The 16,235-nt window shown below is 46.8% G+C and overlaps 1 protein-coding gene across 1 annotated transcript; it reads left to right on the top strand.

The window, feature by feature from the left end:
• Positions 1–7,930: 7,930 nt before the first annotated feature.
• Positions 7,931–10,140, top strand: LOC121992639 (abscisic acid receptor PYL8-like). Its single transcript, XM_042547133.1, has 3 exons — positions 7,931–8,227; positions 8,479–8,694; positions 9,510–10,140. Exons 1-3 carry the CDS (start codon positions 8,045–8,047, stop codon positions 9,723–9,725), a joined length of 615 nt encoding a protein of 204 aa, XP_042403067.1. The 5' UTR covers positions 7,931–8,044; the 3' UTR covers positions 9,726–10,140.
• Positions 10,141–16,235: the final 6,095 nt, after the last annotated feature.

Raw genomic sequence — 16,235 nt, 5'->3', positions numbered from 1 at the left:
CTACAACCGGCGCGTCATTCCCAGATCATTCCAGGTCGGCGATCTTGTCTGGAAGAAAGTCAAGTCGGTCGGCGACGTCGGCAAGCTTGAAGCTCCTTGGGCGGGCCCCTTCAAGGTTATCGAAAAGCTCCGCTCGAGCGCTTATTATTTGGAGGATGAGGACGGTCGGCAGCTAGATAGGCCGTGGAGCGCGAACCACCTCCAGCCTTACCGGGCGGGGTGAAAGAAGACTAAAGCAAATATAAGGCATCGTCAGCGAAAAACGAAGGCCCCGTGTCGTTCGGCCGGAGGTAAATTATCCGAGCCAAGCGCTCGAAAAACGAAGGCCCCGTGCCGTTCGGCCGGAGGTAAATTATCCGAGCCAAGCGCTCGAGAACGAAGGCCCCGTGCCGTTCGGCCGGAGGTAAATTATCCGAGACAAGCGCTCGAAAACCGAAGGCCCCGTGCCGTGCGAGCTAAGGTAGATTATCCGAGCTGAAAGGAGCGAAGGGGTGTAATAACATGCTTTGTATATTTTCTGGTAGCCTGTATCCTTGTAATGCAGGAAGCAAAAACGATAAAGAGGATGGCAAACAACTTAGCCGAACGGAAGCGTCAAAATTAGCCTTAAAGGTCGTCTAGCCCAGACGTTAAACCGTAGAGACGAGCCGGCGTCTATAAACCCTCCGAGCGGAAGACCGTCTAGCCCAGACGTTAAACCGTAGAGACGAGCCGGCGTCTATAAACCCTCCGAGCGGAAGACCGTCTAGCCCAGACGTTAAACCATAGAGACGAACTGGCGTCTATAAACCCTCCGAGCGGAAGACCGTCTAGCCCAGACGTTAAACCGTAGAGACGAGCCGGCGTCTATAAACCCTCCGAGCGGAAGACCGTCTAGCCCAGACGTTAAACCGTAGAGACGAGCCGACGTCTATAAACCCTCCGAGCGGAAGACCGTCTAGCCCAGACGTTAAACCGTAGAGACGAGCCGGCGTCTATAAACCCTCCGAGCGGAAGACCGTCTAGCCCAGACGTTAAATATCGAGAGACGAGCCGGCATTTATAAACATCCGAGCGGAAGATGCCAATAAAAAGGATGCAATGGCCCCAGAAACTCGCCCTCAATATCGTTAAATCATCTCTACGCTCCGCTCGGCCTAGAACCCAAAGGCATGGGGTATCTAGCGAGTGATCTCTGCTATCAAAGCGGAAAATTAAGTAGGCGAAGTATTACATGTTAAGCCGGGCGTAAAGGCAACACCAGACACTTAGTAAAAATCCCTTTCGAATACCAGAGGGGTGATAATGGGCGAGCGGATAAACACATATTTTGGTTATGTGAAAGACAGTGAATACAAGGAAAACATTGCATTAAAGTTCAGACTTTAGGCCGGGCGGCCTAATTACAAAAAGGATGATATTTAGCCGAGTGGCAAAAGTCCAGAAACTACTCAATATAATCATACAGGGTCTTGGGGATGTTATCCAGAAGCATCACCTGATCACCGGCCGGAATATTGGTGGACTTAGGAAGAAGACCCTTTGACTTCAGATAAGTCATGGTGGCGGTCATAGCCAAGTCGAAGGCGGTGTACATCCGCTCGCAGATTTTTTCCGAGAAATCGGGCGAGCGGATGTAGCCTTGTCTTAGAGCTGCAACCCGATTCGGCTCGGCCTCTTGGTACTCTTTGAAGGCCAGTTGAGCTGCAGCAAGAGATTCTTGCAAAGTGGTCAGCTCATCCTTATGCCTGATGGCGTCGGCCGAGCGGCTCACTTTCTCTTGGTCGAGCTGCTCCATCAACTCCTTGATCTTCAGCTCCAAGCCTCTAGCCTCCACATTCTTCTTCTCCAAGTCAGAAATGGCCGTGTTCTTCCGAGTGGTAGCCAGGGTAATTTTTTGGTCAAGTGACTTGACCTGCCGCTCGAGCTCGGCCAGACGGTGAGCCTGGTCGGCTGTTTTCTTCTGCTCGGCCGCTAGCATATCTTGAGCCTTCTTAAGCTCCTTCTGCAGCTCGGCATACGAAGGTCCATGCGAGCCGGACGGACCACCTGCCGCCTGCAATTGCCTTAGCTCCTCGTCCACCATAGCCAGGCGGTTGGAGACTGCTATCTCTTCCACCCATCTCTGAAGCAAAAAGGCGAAGTTGTTAAAAGCCGAGCGGAAAAAATACACGCAAAATTTCGGAAAAAATGAACTTACCCCAGTAGACTCCTGCATGTGGCTATTGGCCAAATTGCGGAGGGGAATCATCGTGATGCGTGCCCGATCGTCGGCCCACATCTCGGCTAGGGGCCCCTTCAAAGTAATGGTGTGCTCGTGCGCGGTTGGTCGGTCGGCTTCTGGCAGCAACTCTTCAGTCGGGAGATGAAGAGTGACCCGTACTGTGCGGCCGTGACCAGGTATCGTCCGACCGGGATCAGAAGTCGGCGCAGAGAACTGCGAGTGAATGGTCGAGCGCTTGACTGGTTGGCGAACGGGCGGAAGGGTACTTACCGGAACAGCCTCGATTGGCGCGGCCGGCTCGTCCCATTCAGAAGGCGTCGGGTCGAACGAAATGGCTTCAGCCTCCGGCGCCTTGCCACGAGCGGCGGCAGTTGCCCTCTCGGACGGTTGGACCGCTGATGTAGCCGAGCGCAGGGGAGTCGCCCCTTGGCGCCTCTTTTGTTGAGGCTGCTCCTCCTCCCGAGCGGAACCTTCCTCGGGGGCGGTTGGTTCTCCAGGGGGGTGGCTCCGCTGGCCACGTTTTGTTGAGAAGCCTGAGCGGCCGACTCAGCTTGAGTCCCGCTCTCTCCTTCGTGGGATCCGACCGGCTGGATACCCAACGTTTCCATCTCCTTGGCCGTCGCGGCCTCTAACGCTGCCGCCTTTCTCTTCAGAATGCCAGCCATGACCGAGTCCATGACGATGTCCGCTACAAAGGAAAGAAAAGAAATCAGTTAGCAATCAAAGCAAATGCCCAAGTAGAGTTCTTACCGAAGCCGGTCGGAAGAGGGGTCCGTATAGGACTTAGGCCGAAGATGTACATCACTCCTTCGTGAAGAAGCTTATTGATGTCAAGTCGCAGACCGGCTAATTTATTTGCTGCATGGAGATAGTCCGGTCGGGTCTTGAACTTCTTCAGCTCGGGGGTGGGAGGCAAGCTGACCTGCCATTTTGTCGGGAAGGTGGCCTGATCGGGCATACGGATGTAGAAAAAATAATCCTTCCAATGTTTATTGGAAGAAGGAAGTTTGTTAAAGAAGACTAATCCGGGCCGAGCTTGGAACATGAAGGTGCCCGGCTCGGCTTGCTTGGGGTAGTAGAAATAAAAGAAGACCTCCGGTCGGAGGGGGATGTTGTGAATCTTGAACAAAACAACAACACCGCAGAGGAGACGGAAGGTATTGGGTACCAGGCTGCCTAGCGGCACCCCGAAAAAATTACAAACATCAATGATGAAAGGATGTACAGGGAAACGCAGACCAGCGGTAAACTGGTCGCGGAAGACACAGAAAGCTCCGCACGGCGGCCTATGCGGCCGAGCGGAGGGACCGGCCAAACGAATTTCAAAATCCTCCGGGATTTCGAAATTGTCTGTCAGAATATCAAAATCACGTTGGTCGAATCGCGACTGCATGGTGGTGTATCATGGGCCGAGCGACTGGTCTTCGGGATTGGAAGAACTACCCATGGGCCGATCGGAAGGAATCAAGAAGGCGAAAAGGCTAGAGAAAAACAACCGCAAGCGAAAGGAGGTTTCAAGGATCGAAACTGGGAAAAAGATGCGGAGTGAACACCGGAAACAAGAAAGAAGAGGTGCAGAGCCTTACTATGAGGAGAAAAGATCAGGGAGGAGGCGCCGGGGAGCGTCGGAGAGCAAGAAGGAAATCGCCGGAGCACCAAAACGCTGGAGACGAAGGTCGGAATCGCGGAGGAAAATGATGGAGAGAAGGAAACGAAGGATTTATAGGGTGGAGGCCGGGCGGCCTCCACCGTTGGATCCAGGTCACGGGAACCAAAGCGTGCATCGCGCCGTCCATTTCGAATCGCTTCGATCACATCAAAACACCATGCCACCGCCGCCGTAGGCCGATGGCAGTGCGCCACGTGGCATTCGACCATTCGGAGCATTTAATGAAAGCATGCTCAGCCTTAATGTCGAAGATTGGCGCAGAACACGAGGAGATCCGGTGAATGCCATTGTTGATTTGTTTAAGGCCATCTCTGCGGTCGGCCGATCGGAGGATACTAGCACGGAGGAGCCGCCCGGCATGATTCGTAGTCCAATCAGTCGGACAATTCGCCTCCTTCGACTAGACTTGAAGGGGAGGCAAGTGATCCGGTGGTAAGAACAGGGGACCCCGTCCGGTGAGGTCAACGCCACGTGGAAGTCAGAGTGGAAGGAGGCCCGTCCGGAGATGGGAGGTCCGAACGCCCGACCGGCCGTTCGGTGGAGTCAACGTCCGGAGAGGGCTGGGTCCGACCGTCCGATGTATGGCTAATGGTTAAAGGTGCCCTGTAGGAAGTCAGGGTTCCGGCGCTCAGTGGAAAAGATCGCAAAGCCGAGCAGACAACACGCTCGGCCAAAGTCATAAGGTAGCATACTGTTAATAGTCTCCACAACGCACGTGATTGAGAATCTCCCCGAGTAAATCACCGTATACGTCCGGCCGGACTCCGAGGAAGCCGGCCAGCCGGACGCCAGATCGGGAGTAAGGGAAAAGGACAAGGGACATCTTTGTCTGATAGCGAGTATGCTCCGCGTGTAAGCCATACTCCAAATCTTATGACAGGAGATTCCGCTGTCCCATCGAGGACATGCTCGGACTGTAGCAGTATGGGTCAGGTAAGCTCACTGGCAAGCCCTTGCTGGGGTATGAGCCATGGACACATGTACACCTCGGTATGTGTACACTCGCTTCTCTGCTGCTCTATATAAAGGCCCTCACCCTTCGCCGGAGGTACGCCTGCTACGAGTTTTGGAGCCACTTTTTCTCTCTTGAGCTTCGTCTGACTTGAGCGTCGGAGGGTCGCCGCCGGGAACCCCTTCCCGGCCCGACTTTGTGCAGGTTCGCCGGAGTATCGTGCAGTTAGTCGAAGATCCACATCAACAGTAGGAGAGCGCCACGTGCCCAGTGTCCGTTGATTCAACATTCGGACAGGATCAGTTATAATAAACAAAATATATATGATAATTTACGAAACCACATATAAGTTGATTTCCTAATACTCAAAATGTATACCTAACTTTTTATATTTATCAAAATACTCAATCATTTTCATTCATGCCTCCGCTTAATGAGTAGTTAACTAATATGTCACATTCGAGTTCACTGATCAATTCTTAAAGTTTTTATACTTGATTTATGATCGACAGTCGACTGCCCATAATTTTAAGATATTTTTAAAGTTACGTAATCATCCCGTCATAGAATATGTACATAAAGTTTAGCCGTCAATCCATGAGTTATGGATAGACAATTGTTAATCACAAATTCAGCACGCTAAATTTAGACATCGACTAATGAACTCAACTATTACATCGTCAATTGACTACTCATAAAACAGTAGGTATAATTTGAAACGATTATATATTTTGATACATTTTAGATATTACGAAAATGTACTTATACAGTTCAGTAAATTACCAAAATATATATGCTAAAAAAATTATATATCCATCTTTAGGCCCGCGAAGAAGTTCCTTTGAACCTAAGGTTCAGGCCCAATGTTTCTTAGCAAAAGGTGATTGAGATAAACGAAAAGGGGAATTATCAAAACTTGGCGGGTGTATCGTAAAGAAAAAAAAAATGGGCTTGATTGTGAATTTTAAAAAATAAGGACCCTGATTTATTATTTCTCACTATCAATTATTTGGATAATTACTCTTCTAATTAATTCTTTTACGATAGTGCTTACCTAATGTGGTTGCTAATGCTCCATGATGCTCGCAATTAAATATTGAGCACTGAGTACTTTTACATTAATTAATTTTTATTAATTATTATATGATAAGGGGTAAAATATTATATTCTAAAAAATTTTAAGGCAGAAATTTAAAAGTTGAAAAGTAATTGCGTGTGAATTTTGTTATATTGAATTTCATGTTTACTTGATTAGTCATCTTATATATCAGCTGATCAAATATTTACCTTTTGATCATCAAAACTCTTTTTTTCGTTCAATATCTAAATTGATTTCATGGATTAAAAAATTTAAATTAAAGAACATAGAAAATAAAAAAAAAACGAAGAGAATTTTTCCTTCTTTTCCAATATGAACTCTTATCTCTTCGCTTGATTCCCTCGAGGTAAACCGACCCAATTTTTATTTAAAAAAATTGGAAAATTACATTTAAAAGTTTCGTGAAAGAAGCTTTCGTGCGCGGACACGTGTTCCAATAAGATTGTGGATATGATTGATAGTAGGCCGGATTCGAATTAGATTCTATATGCTTCGTTTTCGTAATTATTAGAAGATGAATATCTTTTATATTAATAATTTTTTCTTTTCCTCTAATTTTACTTAAAGCATATTATCATCGGTTTTATTTTTTTGGAAAAAGGGCGATCATATTTTCTTATTTATCCAAAAAAAAAAAAAAAACATCTTAATTTGAAAACTATCAAAATATATATATATATATATATATATATATATATATATATATAATATTATTTTCTATCTTATCTCTCTCACCAATTTCCTAAATTTACTCTCTCCCTCGTCATTTTCTAATGGATCCATTCTCTCCTGAATTAAAAAGTACTTGCTATTTTTTTAGATTCATCGTTAGATCTGATATAACTCATATCAAGTCTATTTAAATTTAATATGGTCCAATTTCAAACCTAAGGGATGTATTGGAAAATAATATTTAGAGAGTTGATAGGAGAGGTAGGAAAAGAATAATATTATTTTTATATTATTTTTATAATTTTAAAATTAGAGTGTTTGTTTTCATAAATAAGAAAATATTCTCGCTTCTTAAAAAGTCTTTTAATGAAAAATCGTATTATAATTAATATGATATTAATATATATATATATATATAATTAAAAAAATGTATTAAAAACTTATATAACTTATTTTTAAAGTCAACAAAAAATAGTTAATAAATTTTTAAAAAAAATCCTTAATATAGATTATTATTTAATCAGATATATCATCCTAATTATAGATGGGTCCACTCCGGCGTTATCTCGTCACCACCAACTCAATGGTTCCATTGGATGTCAACTATCTCCCGGTCCGGTGCCGGCCCTGTGGACCGCCGACGCGTGGACATATAATCCGCCGTCCATGGCCACGGAAAAACGGATCCTACGGCCATCTCCTGCCCTAGTTTTTGACGCGTCGCAAGTTTCAGATAATAACAAAGAAATGAAAACGGTGGCAGTTCGTTCGCTACCTGGTCAGTGATTGGATAATGCCTGGGACCCGCTTTGGCTGTGATGTCTTACGTACGCCATGGCCCATGAATGCGCAGGGATAAAAAAATCTGTAAAACAAGAGGACATGACGTTGGGACATATTTACGGTTACGCCATTGCCAGACTTAGTGCGTTTGGTGCCCGGACAACTAAGCAGTCGAGTCCGTCATTGGTCATCCGCCATGGGCCCCACACGAAAGTGTCTGTTGTACCCCGGTGGCAATTAAGTAAAAAAGCAAAAGTCCAGAGGCTTTTAATACGCACAGGGAAACTATTTCACAGAAAGGCAAAACGAACGGACGAACGAACGGAATATGGATATTGATGAAAGAATTTCATTTGACTCACATAAGTTTATCCGATGTCAGATTGATCCTCTTAATTTTGTTTATCTTGTGAGTATCCTTTAAAACTTAAACTATTACATCAGTTTTGTAATTCTGAGAGGCATTTTTTAAAAAGGTAAAAATTTTTGGGTCAAAAAGTAAATGTACCGAATAATATTAATACGCTGAGGCGAAGCGAGAATAATATTTTGAAGCGGAAAGGATTCTCGTCGATCCATTCTGGAGCCATTGATAGGGCGCTTGGAGAGTTCTGTAGAGGCGATTGAGGAGCTACCTCGATTCTTCGTGGAATCCGAAGGAGAAACATGGTGGGGAGGAGCGACGGTGCCATACCGGAGTACTGGCGACTCGCCGACGAGATGAACCCGCCGGGGATCGGGTGCAGGGTCATGGAGTCGGAGTGCGTCCGGAGATTCCACCTCCATGAGTTGCAGGAGAACCAGTGCAGCTCGTGCGTGCTCAAGCACATCAAAGCCCCCGTCCATCTCGTACGAGCTAGAAGTTTAGGGATTCTGTTTTAACTTCGTTTTAGCGCTTGATGTTCGAGTATGCTATTTTCGGACTTGTTCCCATCCATCCCAACAAATGGAGTTCTTTTTCTATGCATGCGATTTGTTACCAACTCGATTTTAGCAAATTTCAAGTTCTTCCCTAGTTATAATGGTTATTATTTATTTTGAGATCTTTGATTTGGACTTCTAGATCAAAATTTGTGATGGAAGAATGATTCCCGTGGCAGGTGTGGTCTTTGGTGAGGCGATTCGACCAGCCGCAGCGGTACAAGCCGTTCGTGAGCAGATGCATCATGCAAGGGGATTTTGCAGTGGGGTGCTTGAGAGAAGTTAACATCAAGTCCGGTCTGCCTGCTACTACCAGCACTGAAAGGCTCGAGCAGCTCGATGACGATGAGCGCATTTTGAGCATCAAGATTGTTGGAGGAGACCACAGGCTTCAGGTATTTTGTTCTTCTCAGCTATCATCTACTAAGAGATTGGTTCTTTCTTCTCTTCTGCCCTTGTCGTAAGATTGAGATTAGGTAGAACACCTGCTTAACATTCTTGTTAGGGAAAATGAGAACTTTTTCAGACAATATTCAACATGAATCTTCCAATAGGGAAATCACCCTTGAAGTATATAGTATCTTCTTCAGAATTATGAGAATTGATTTTTTCAAGTTTCAAATATTTCTTCCTTTTTGTCCTTTAGGAACTTATCTAACTTTGCTTCAATCTTGTACATTTGATGTAAAAATGTACTTTTACATCCTAAGCGTACATAGGAACAGTTAGCCTTAAACTAACAAAAGCAATCTAAAATTTTAGGGTGTATACGATCGATTATCCTCGCCTTTCATCGGTATATACGATGAAGCTGTCACGGAGATTCCATTGTTTAGGCAATTTAGTGAAACTTGTGCATCAATATCGGTTGTTGTAAGTAGGACGAACAATATCTGGCATAATTTTCCTAAGGATAGGACACAATTTGTATTCTCTTTCAACTATGTATCTGTTTTGAATCAAAAGTGGTTGTTGTAAAGGTTGGAAGTATCCAATTGTATTGAATCTTGAGTGCTACTGCTTATTTTCGCCAATAGACTGCATTGTAATTGCACTGGTTTGCTTAACTTCAGTAGCTGTTGTCTTTGTTAATCTACTTGATGATGTAAATGTTAACTATGCTAAATGTCGCCTATTAGAGTTTTTTGATGAATGTAGTTTTTGCTTGTATTGATGATTTAGCTCATAGAAATCTTAATTTTTTCTTCAGAACTACTCATCTGTTTTGACTGCACACCCTGAGATTGTCGATGGTAGACCGGCAACATTGGTGATCGAATCATTTGTAGTCGATGTGCCTGAAGGAAACACCAAGGATGACACTTGCTTTTTTGTTGAGGCTCTTATCAAGTGCAACCTTAAATCATTGGCCGCGATATCAGAGAGCTTGGCAGCTCAAGATCCGATAAAGCCCATCGACCTATAGTGGTGATCTACAACTTCGATCATCAAAGTTTTTGCCCGTGTTTCGTCGTCTGCTTGATTCAGTAATCATTTTAGCATGGAATGCATATTTACGCGAGTCACCTATGTCTCATTTACATCTGATTCCGATACCATTGTTCCTAGTTCATGTTATCGCATAGTTCATTCGACATGCTCAGTTTTCTACTGCTAAGCAATGCGGAAGAATTTGCTGGTACTCGCCGTCAAGTTGAAAATGTTAGTGCATCTAAACCAAATCTATGTCCCAAACCATGGGAAAGTTGGTGTAATTTGTGGTCTGTAAATATTTTGGCTATCCATTTTGCTAACAGATTTAAGATGCCACCAACTTTTTTCTAAGCTTATTTAAATATTTATGAATTTGATAATTATGTTTATTAGCTGGAGAGCTTAAGTGAAATATATGTTTAGAAGCCTTGTTTTCTTTGTATCTGTGTGTTTGCTCATATTACCTCCCTTCCTTAGTTTTTTACTGTTGTTATTATTTGATGTGGATATTGTTTAGGGCAGAGGAGAAATTAATCGAAAAGTGAGGGGTAATTTGGTAAAAGCATGACGTAGGGTTTTAAGAGGAGGACACTATAGCATGCAAGGGGGGGCTTGGTTCATGCGTTGGGGGTTTTCTCGCTGCCGCCAGGGAAAAGATTTTCCTCTCTCTCACGCTCATCGCCGGCGCCGACGCCGACGCCGATCACCGGCCTCCACCTCTTCTCCTCCCCTTCTCCCCCTCGTGCTCAACTCCTCGCCGAAGCCTGCCCACCTTTCTCCTTCTCCTCCTCGCGACGCCGGCGACGACCGACCACTGCTCCTCTCCCTCTACTCCATGTCGATGTCGCACTGCTCCTCTCCCTCTCCTCCATGTCGACGCCGCCGAGGAAGTTCTTCTTTCTCTGTTCGGCACCGCCTCATCGGAAGGTTCGCCATCATCTCCTCTCTTTCTCCTTCTCTCGCCGGAGCCAGCCAAGGAGACACCGCTTCCCCCTTACATGAACAGCCGGAGCCCACACCCTCGCTACCGGCTTCGCCGGAACCTCCCCTCCTGCCGTTGTTCCCAAGCACAGGTTCATCTACCATAGGCGTAGGCCCTATGGTGGATGATCTGTTGGCGTTCTCTTTTCGTTGTGCTCTAGCCTTCGCGCCAATTTGTGTGTGTGTGTGTTATGTCTCGACCTTGGCATTGATTTGACTTGTGTGTCGCTTCCCGGCCTGCATGGAGATCTCGTTTCCCGGCCTGCGTGTCGATCTTGCTTCCTAGTCCGCGTAGCGTCTTCCGGATCCAGGCCACATTCGGCTCCGTGACGCCAGACCTAGCTCTGCATCCGACTCCGAGTCACCTGCTCTTCCGAGTCACGACAACTCGAGCAGCGTCCCATCCAAGGGTGCCCCTGGGCCAGGGTACGTTTTTCGTACTCACCCCTCATTTATTTCATTATTATATTATTATCTTGTTACTCATATATTCATTGGATCTGCCTCGAGCCTTGGGGTACAAGGACCGGGGGGACCCGGTCGCTGGCCGCAGGTAGCGTTGACCAAGGGACTTCTGAAGACTTGGTCAACACAGAAGTCATCTCAGCACACCCCCCCTCCGGGACGTCACGACTAGGTCAACATTCTCACCACCTCACCCGGCGGTCCATCCGACTCAGCTTCCGGACATGATCAAATTTGGCGCCATCTGTGGGAATCTTCTCCACCTGTTCTGGAACGTGAAGATGGATGATGTCGGGAGGTTCTCTGCCATTATTATAGTTCCGGAGGATCCCGACGAACATATTATCTTCTACCCTCACTCTACCGATATTCGGGAGTTGAGGGATCGAGTGGAGCTTCAGTTGGCTGACAGGTTAGTTTATCCATCATGATTTTCCCCTGACCCCACGGGTATTCGGAAGTCAAGGGACCGAGACAAACCCTTAGCCGGTTGGCACGACTCCCCGATCAGGTACGTTACCAGCTCTGCTCCCTTTTTACGGTTATCGGAGCTGCTATAGCTCCCTGATAAGAGAGTAAGATCCTAGTACTTGATCAAAGACTAGGGCCTTCGATCTTTGATCGGACACTAGGGGCCCAGCTCCCCACTCATACACTAGGGATACAACTCCCTGCTCTTACACTAGGGACACAGCTCCCCGATCATTGACTCACAGTACGACTTCCCGATCAGGATCTAGGGGCCTCACTTTTTGATTACAGGCTGGGAGCCTTACTCTCCAATCAGGGACCAGGGGCTCAGCTCTCCGATCAGGTGTATTACATGCTCTGCACCCTTCACCATGAGGGTCTGCATCCTCTTAATGCTACAGGCTCTGCGCCCTTCACCATGGGGTTCTGCATTCTTTTACTGCTATAGGCACTTCACTCTGTTATTACTATATGCTCTGTATTCTCCACCTATTTTGCATGCTTTTTATGTCTACAGGCTCTGCTCCCTTCACCCGCGGTGCTCTACTTCTATTGCTACGGACTCTGCTCCCTTATATGGCTATGAGTTTCACTCCCTTTGACGGTCGAGGCTCAGATTATTCTTCTCCCTGACTCCGCGGACATTTGGGAGTCAAGGGATCGACACTATTTCTCTTACTAGGTGTGCGGGCATTTGGGATTCGAGCCAGCCGGTTGACATCACTTCGCCATCAGGTATGACAAAGGCTCTGTCCTCTCATATTGTTATGGGCTCCGCTTCTATGGATTTCAAGACTTATCCTCCCCCGGTCATCGAGTTATCACCACTGGTCTCGGACCAGAGTATCACCACCGGTCTCGGATCGGAGTATTGCTAACGATCTCTCGGTCGAGCTTCCAGACTAATTCCTGGTCAGGTCTCCAGATCAAGCTAGTCTTGGTCAGACCTCCAGATCAAGTATTGGTCAGACCTCCAGATTAAGTCTTGGTCAGACCTCCAGATCTAGTCTGGGTCAGACATCCAGATCAAGTCTGGGTCAGACATCCAGATCAAGTATGGGCAGACCTCCAGATCAATTCTTGGTCATACCTCCAGATCAATTTCTTGTTAGATCTCCAGAACATTTCATGGTCAGATCTCCAGAACATTTCCTGGTCAGGCCTCTAGAGCATTTCTTGATCAGGCCTCCAGAACACCTCCCAGTCGAGATTCCAGACTCTTGCCCTAGTGCGAGTTATAAGTGAACATGCTCTCACGCCTCCAGACTCTCGCCTCAGTGTGAGTTATAAGTGAGCATGCTCTCACGCCCAACGATCGCCAGGTCGGGTCCCAGACTCTCGCCCTAGTGCGAGTTATAAGTGAGCACGCTCTCACGCCTCTAGACTCTCGCCTCAGTGCGAGTTATAAGTGAGCATGCTCTCACGCCCAACGACCGGCAGGTTGGGTCCCAGACTCTCGCCCTAGTGCGAGTTATAAGTGAGCATGCTCTCACACCTCCAGACTCTCACCTCAGTGCGAGTTATAAGTGAGCATGCTCTCACGCCCAACGACCGACAGGTTGGGTCCCAGACTCTCGCCCTAGTGCGAGTTATAAGTGAGCATGCTCTCACGCCTCCAGACTCTCGCCTCAGTGCGAGTTATAAGTGAGCATGCTCTCACGCCCAACGACCGGCAGGTCGGGTCCCAAACTCTTGCCCCAGTGCGAGTTATAAGTGAGCATGCTCTCACGCCTCCAGACTCTCACCTCAGTGAGAGTTATAAGTGAGCATGCTCTCACGCCTCCAGACTCTCGCCTTAGTGCGAGTTATAAGTGGGCATGCTCTCACGCCCAACGATCGGCAGGTCGAGTCCCAGACTCTCGCCCTAGTGCGAGTTATAAGTGAGCATGCTCTCATGCCTCCAGACTCTCGCCTCAGTGTGAGTTATAAGTGAGCATGCTCTCATGCCCAACGACCGGCAGATCGGGTCCTAGACTCTCACCCCAGTGCGAGTTATAAGTGAGCATGCTCTCACGCCTCTAGACTCTCGCCTCAGTGCGAATTATAAGTGAGCATGCTCTCACGCCCAACAACCAGCAGGTCAGGTCCCAGACTCTCGCCCCAGTGCGAGTTATAAGTGAACATGCTCTCACGCCTCTAGACTCTCGCCTCAGTGTGAGTTATAAGTAAGCATGCTCTCACGCCCAACGACCGGCAGGTTAGGTCCTAGACTCTCGCCCCAGTGCGAGTTGTAAGTGAGCATGCTCTCACGCCTTCAGACTCTCGCCTCAGTGCGAGTTATAAGTGAGCATGTTCTCAAGCCCAACAATCGGCAGGTCGGGTCCCAGGCTCTCGCCCCAGTGCGAGTTATAAGTGAGCATGCTCTCACGCCTCCAAACTCTCGCCTCAGTGCGAGTTATAAATGAGCATGCTCTCACTGTTAGGACCAAAAGTAGCTAGAGGGGGGGTGAATAGCTCATCGCGTGCTCGTCGGTCGGCGTGGCTTGTTTCTTCAAGGATATGCAGCGGAAAATAACAGAAACAAACACACAACGCTAACAAGGTTGGTTTACTTGGTATCCACCTCACAAGAGGTGACTAGTCCAAGGATCCACACCACGCACGCACCCTCCACTATGAAAACACTCCTTTTCGGTAACTACCGAGGGCGGAGAAGCCCTACAAGACTCTCAGTACAAGAAGAAAGGAAAGGGAAACTAAATACAAGCGCAAAGCTTACAATGAGTACAGAAAACCCTAACCCTAGCTTCTCTTCTTGTCTTTGATCCGCCTCTTGACTTGGAAAGCTTCCAAGATCCTTCAAGAACTGGCGATCTGATCTTTGAGAGCGCTGTGGAGAAGTTGGCGAAAGATCTGGAGTGAATCGGAGAAGAGATACCGCAGCCATCGCACGCCTGCAGCTTAAATCGATGCCAACGGTCGGAACCCGATCGATTCAAATGTTCCCAATCGATCGGGGAGGCTTTGGATCGATCCACGGATCGATCGAGCGCCTCGTATTCTAGGAAAAATGCGGATCGATCCACGGATCGATCCAGCTCTTATCGCCAGGCCCCAATCGATCCACCGATCGATTGGGACATCTGAATCGATCCACGGATCGATCCGAGCTTCTGCTGGGAAAAGCTGGATCGATCCACTGATCGATCCAGCTCCTGGATTGATCCCCTGATCGATCCAGCACTTGGTTTTTGCCCAAAGCCAAGTTCCAAGACTCCCAAACCAACATCCGGTCATCCTTGACCTGTTGGTACATCATGCCTAGCATCTGGTCACTCCCTTGACCTGCCAGGACTTCCCACCAAGTGTCCGGTCAATTCCTTTGACCCACTTGGACTTTTCTCGTCATGCCAAGTATCTGGTCACTCCCTTGACCTACTTGGACTTTTCTATTCAGATGTCTGGTCAATCCCTTTGACCTATCTGTATTTCCTCGTGCCAAGTATCCAGTCAATCCTTTGACCTACTTGGACTTCCCAACACCAGATGTCCGATCATCCTTGATCCATCTGGATTTTCCCTTGCCTGGCTTCACTCACCAGGACTTTCACCTAGCTTCACTCACTAGGGTTTTCCATCTGCCTAACTTCACTCACTAGGTCTTCCCAGTCAAGTATCCGGTCAACCTTGACCTACTTGACTCTCCTTCAATCAGTATCTTATTGTCAAACATCTAAACCCAAACCAAGACTCAGCTTGGTTAACCAGGTCAACCTTGACCTGAGGGATATTGCACCAACAATCTCCCCCTTTTTGATGTTTGACAATACCACAATAACACTTACAATCCCACATGTAAGTTAGGCTAATCCTATAGCCTCCTTCTTCATGCCACTAGGTAATGAACACATAAGTTAAGCTTTTCATTCTCCCCCTAAGAGGGCAAACTCCCTCTAGGTAATGAAAACCTACCTTACTTCCTTTCATTCTCCCCCTATTGGCACACATCAACCCCCTACTGATAAAACACATCAACCCATCTTTGGGCACACATCAACCCATGCCCCAATTTTGGGTATACATCAACAAATCCATTTGTTGACAACTCTCCCCCTGAAGAGTTGCTCATCGTTGTTCACAACATCACTCGTTGTGATCAACACGACAAATGAAGGTCCCATACCCTTCATTTATCCTTAACTTCACCCTCAATGTAGACAAATACCCAACCTTGAGCATTTTCTAACCACTTGAGTTTCCACTTGAAATAATGAGGATATCCACTCCCCATTTCAAGTTCAAAAGCTCGTCCATGAGCATTTTCTTTAAAGAAGGTTAACCACCTTCCAAGGTTCATGAAAAATAATTTTCATGCCTTTAAAGAGTCCCTCCCCCTAAAGACATGGTGGTAACTTCTGTCATTGCACCAACAATGACTTGGAATCCCTAAACCTTTAGGAAACCCAAATTTAGAAGTTTTGAGGTTCAAATATTCAAAATTTGAAACAAATCTCAACCTAAACTTCAACTTAGCCTTCCTTAACCAATCCATCCTTGTTTTCCACACGAAAACACCCGTTTTATATATACAAATGTATTTTTAGGGGTTTGGAATGGTTACATAGACTCAATTAGGTTTAGAGTG

This window comes from Zingiber officinale, chromosome 6B, assembly GCF_018446385.1.
Source record: "Zingiber officinale cultivar Zhangliang chromosome 6B, Zo_v1.1, whole genome shotgun sequence".
NCBI classification, from domain to species: domain Eukaryota; kingdom Viridiplantae; phylum Streptophyta; class Magnoliopsida; order Zingiberales; family Zingiberaceae; genus Zingiber; species Zingiber officinale.
Note: the sequence above shows the minus strand (reverse complement) of the source record. Positions and strands in the feature narration are given on the sequence as shown.

Excerpts from the sequence above, each read along its gene's own strand:
- LOC121992639 (XM_042547133.1), top strand. The coding sequence starts at position 8,045 with ATGGTGGGGAGGAGCGACGGTGCCATACCGGAGTACTGGCGACTCGCC. Across the intron at positions 8,228-8,478 it reads TCAAAGCCCCCGTCCATCTC|GTGTGGTCTTTGGTGAGGCG; the intron begins GTACGAGCTAGA and ends TTCCCGTGGCAG. Across the intron at positions 8,695-9,509 it reads GAGGAGACCACAGGCTTCAG|AACTACTCATCTGTTTTGAC; the intron begins GTATTTTGTTCT and ends TTTTTTCTTCAG.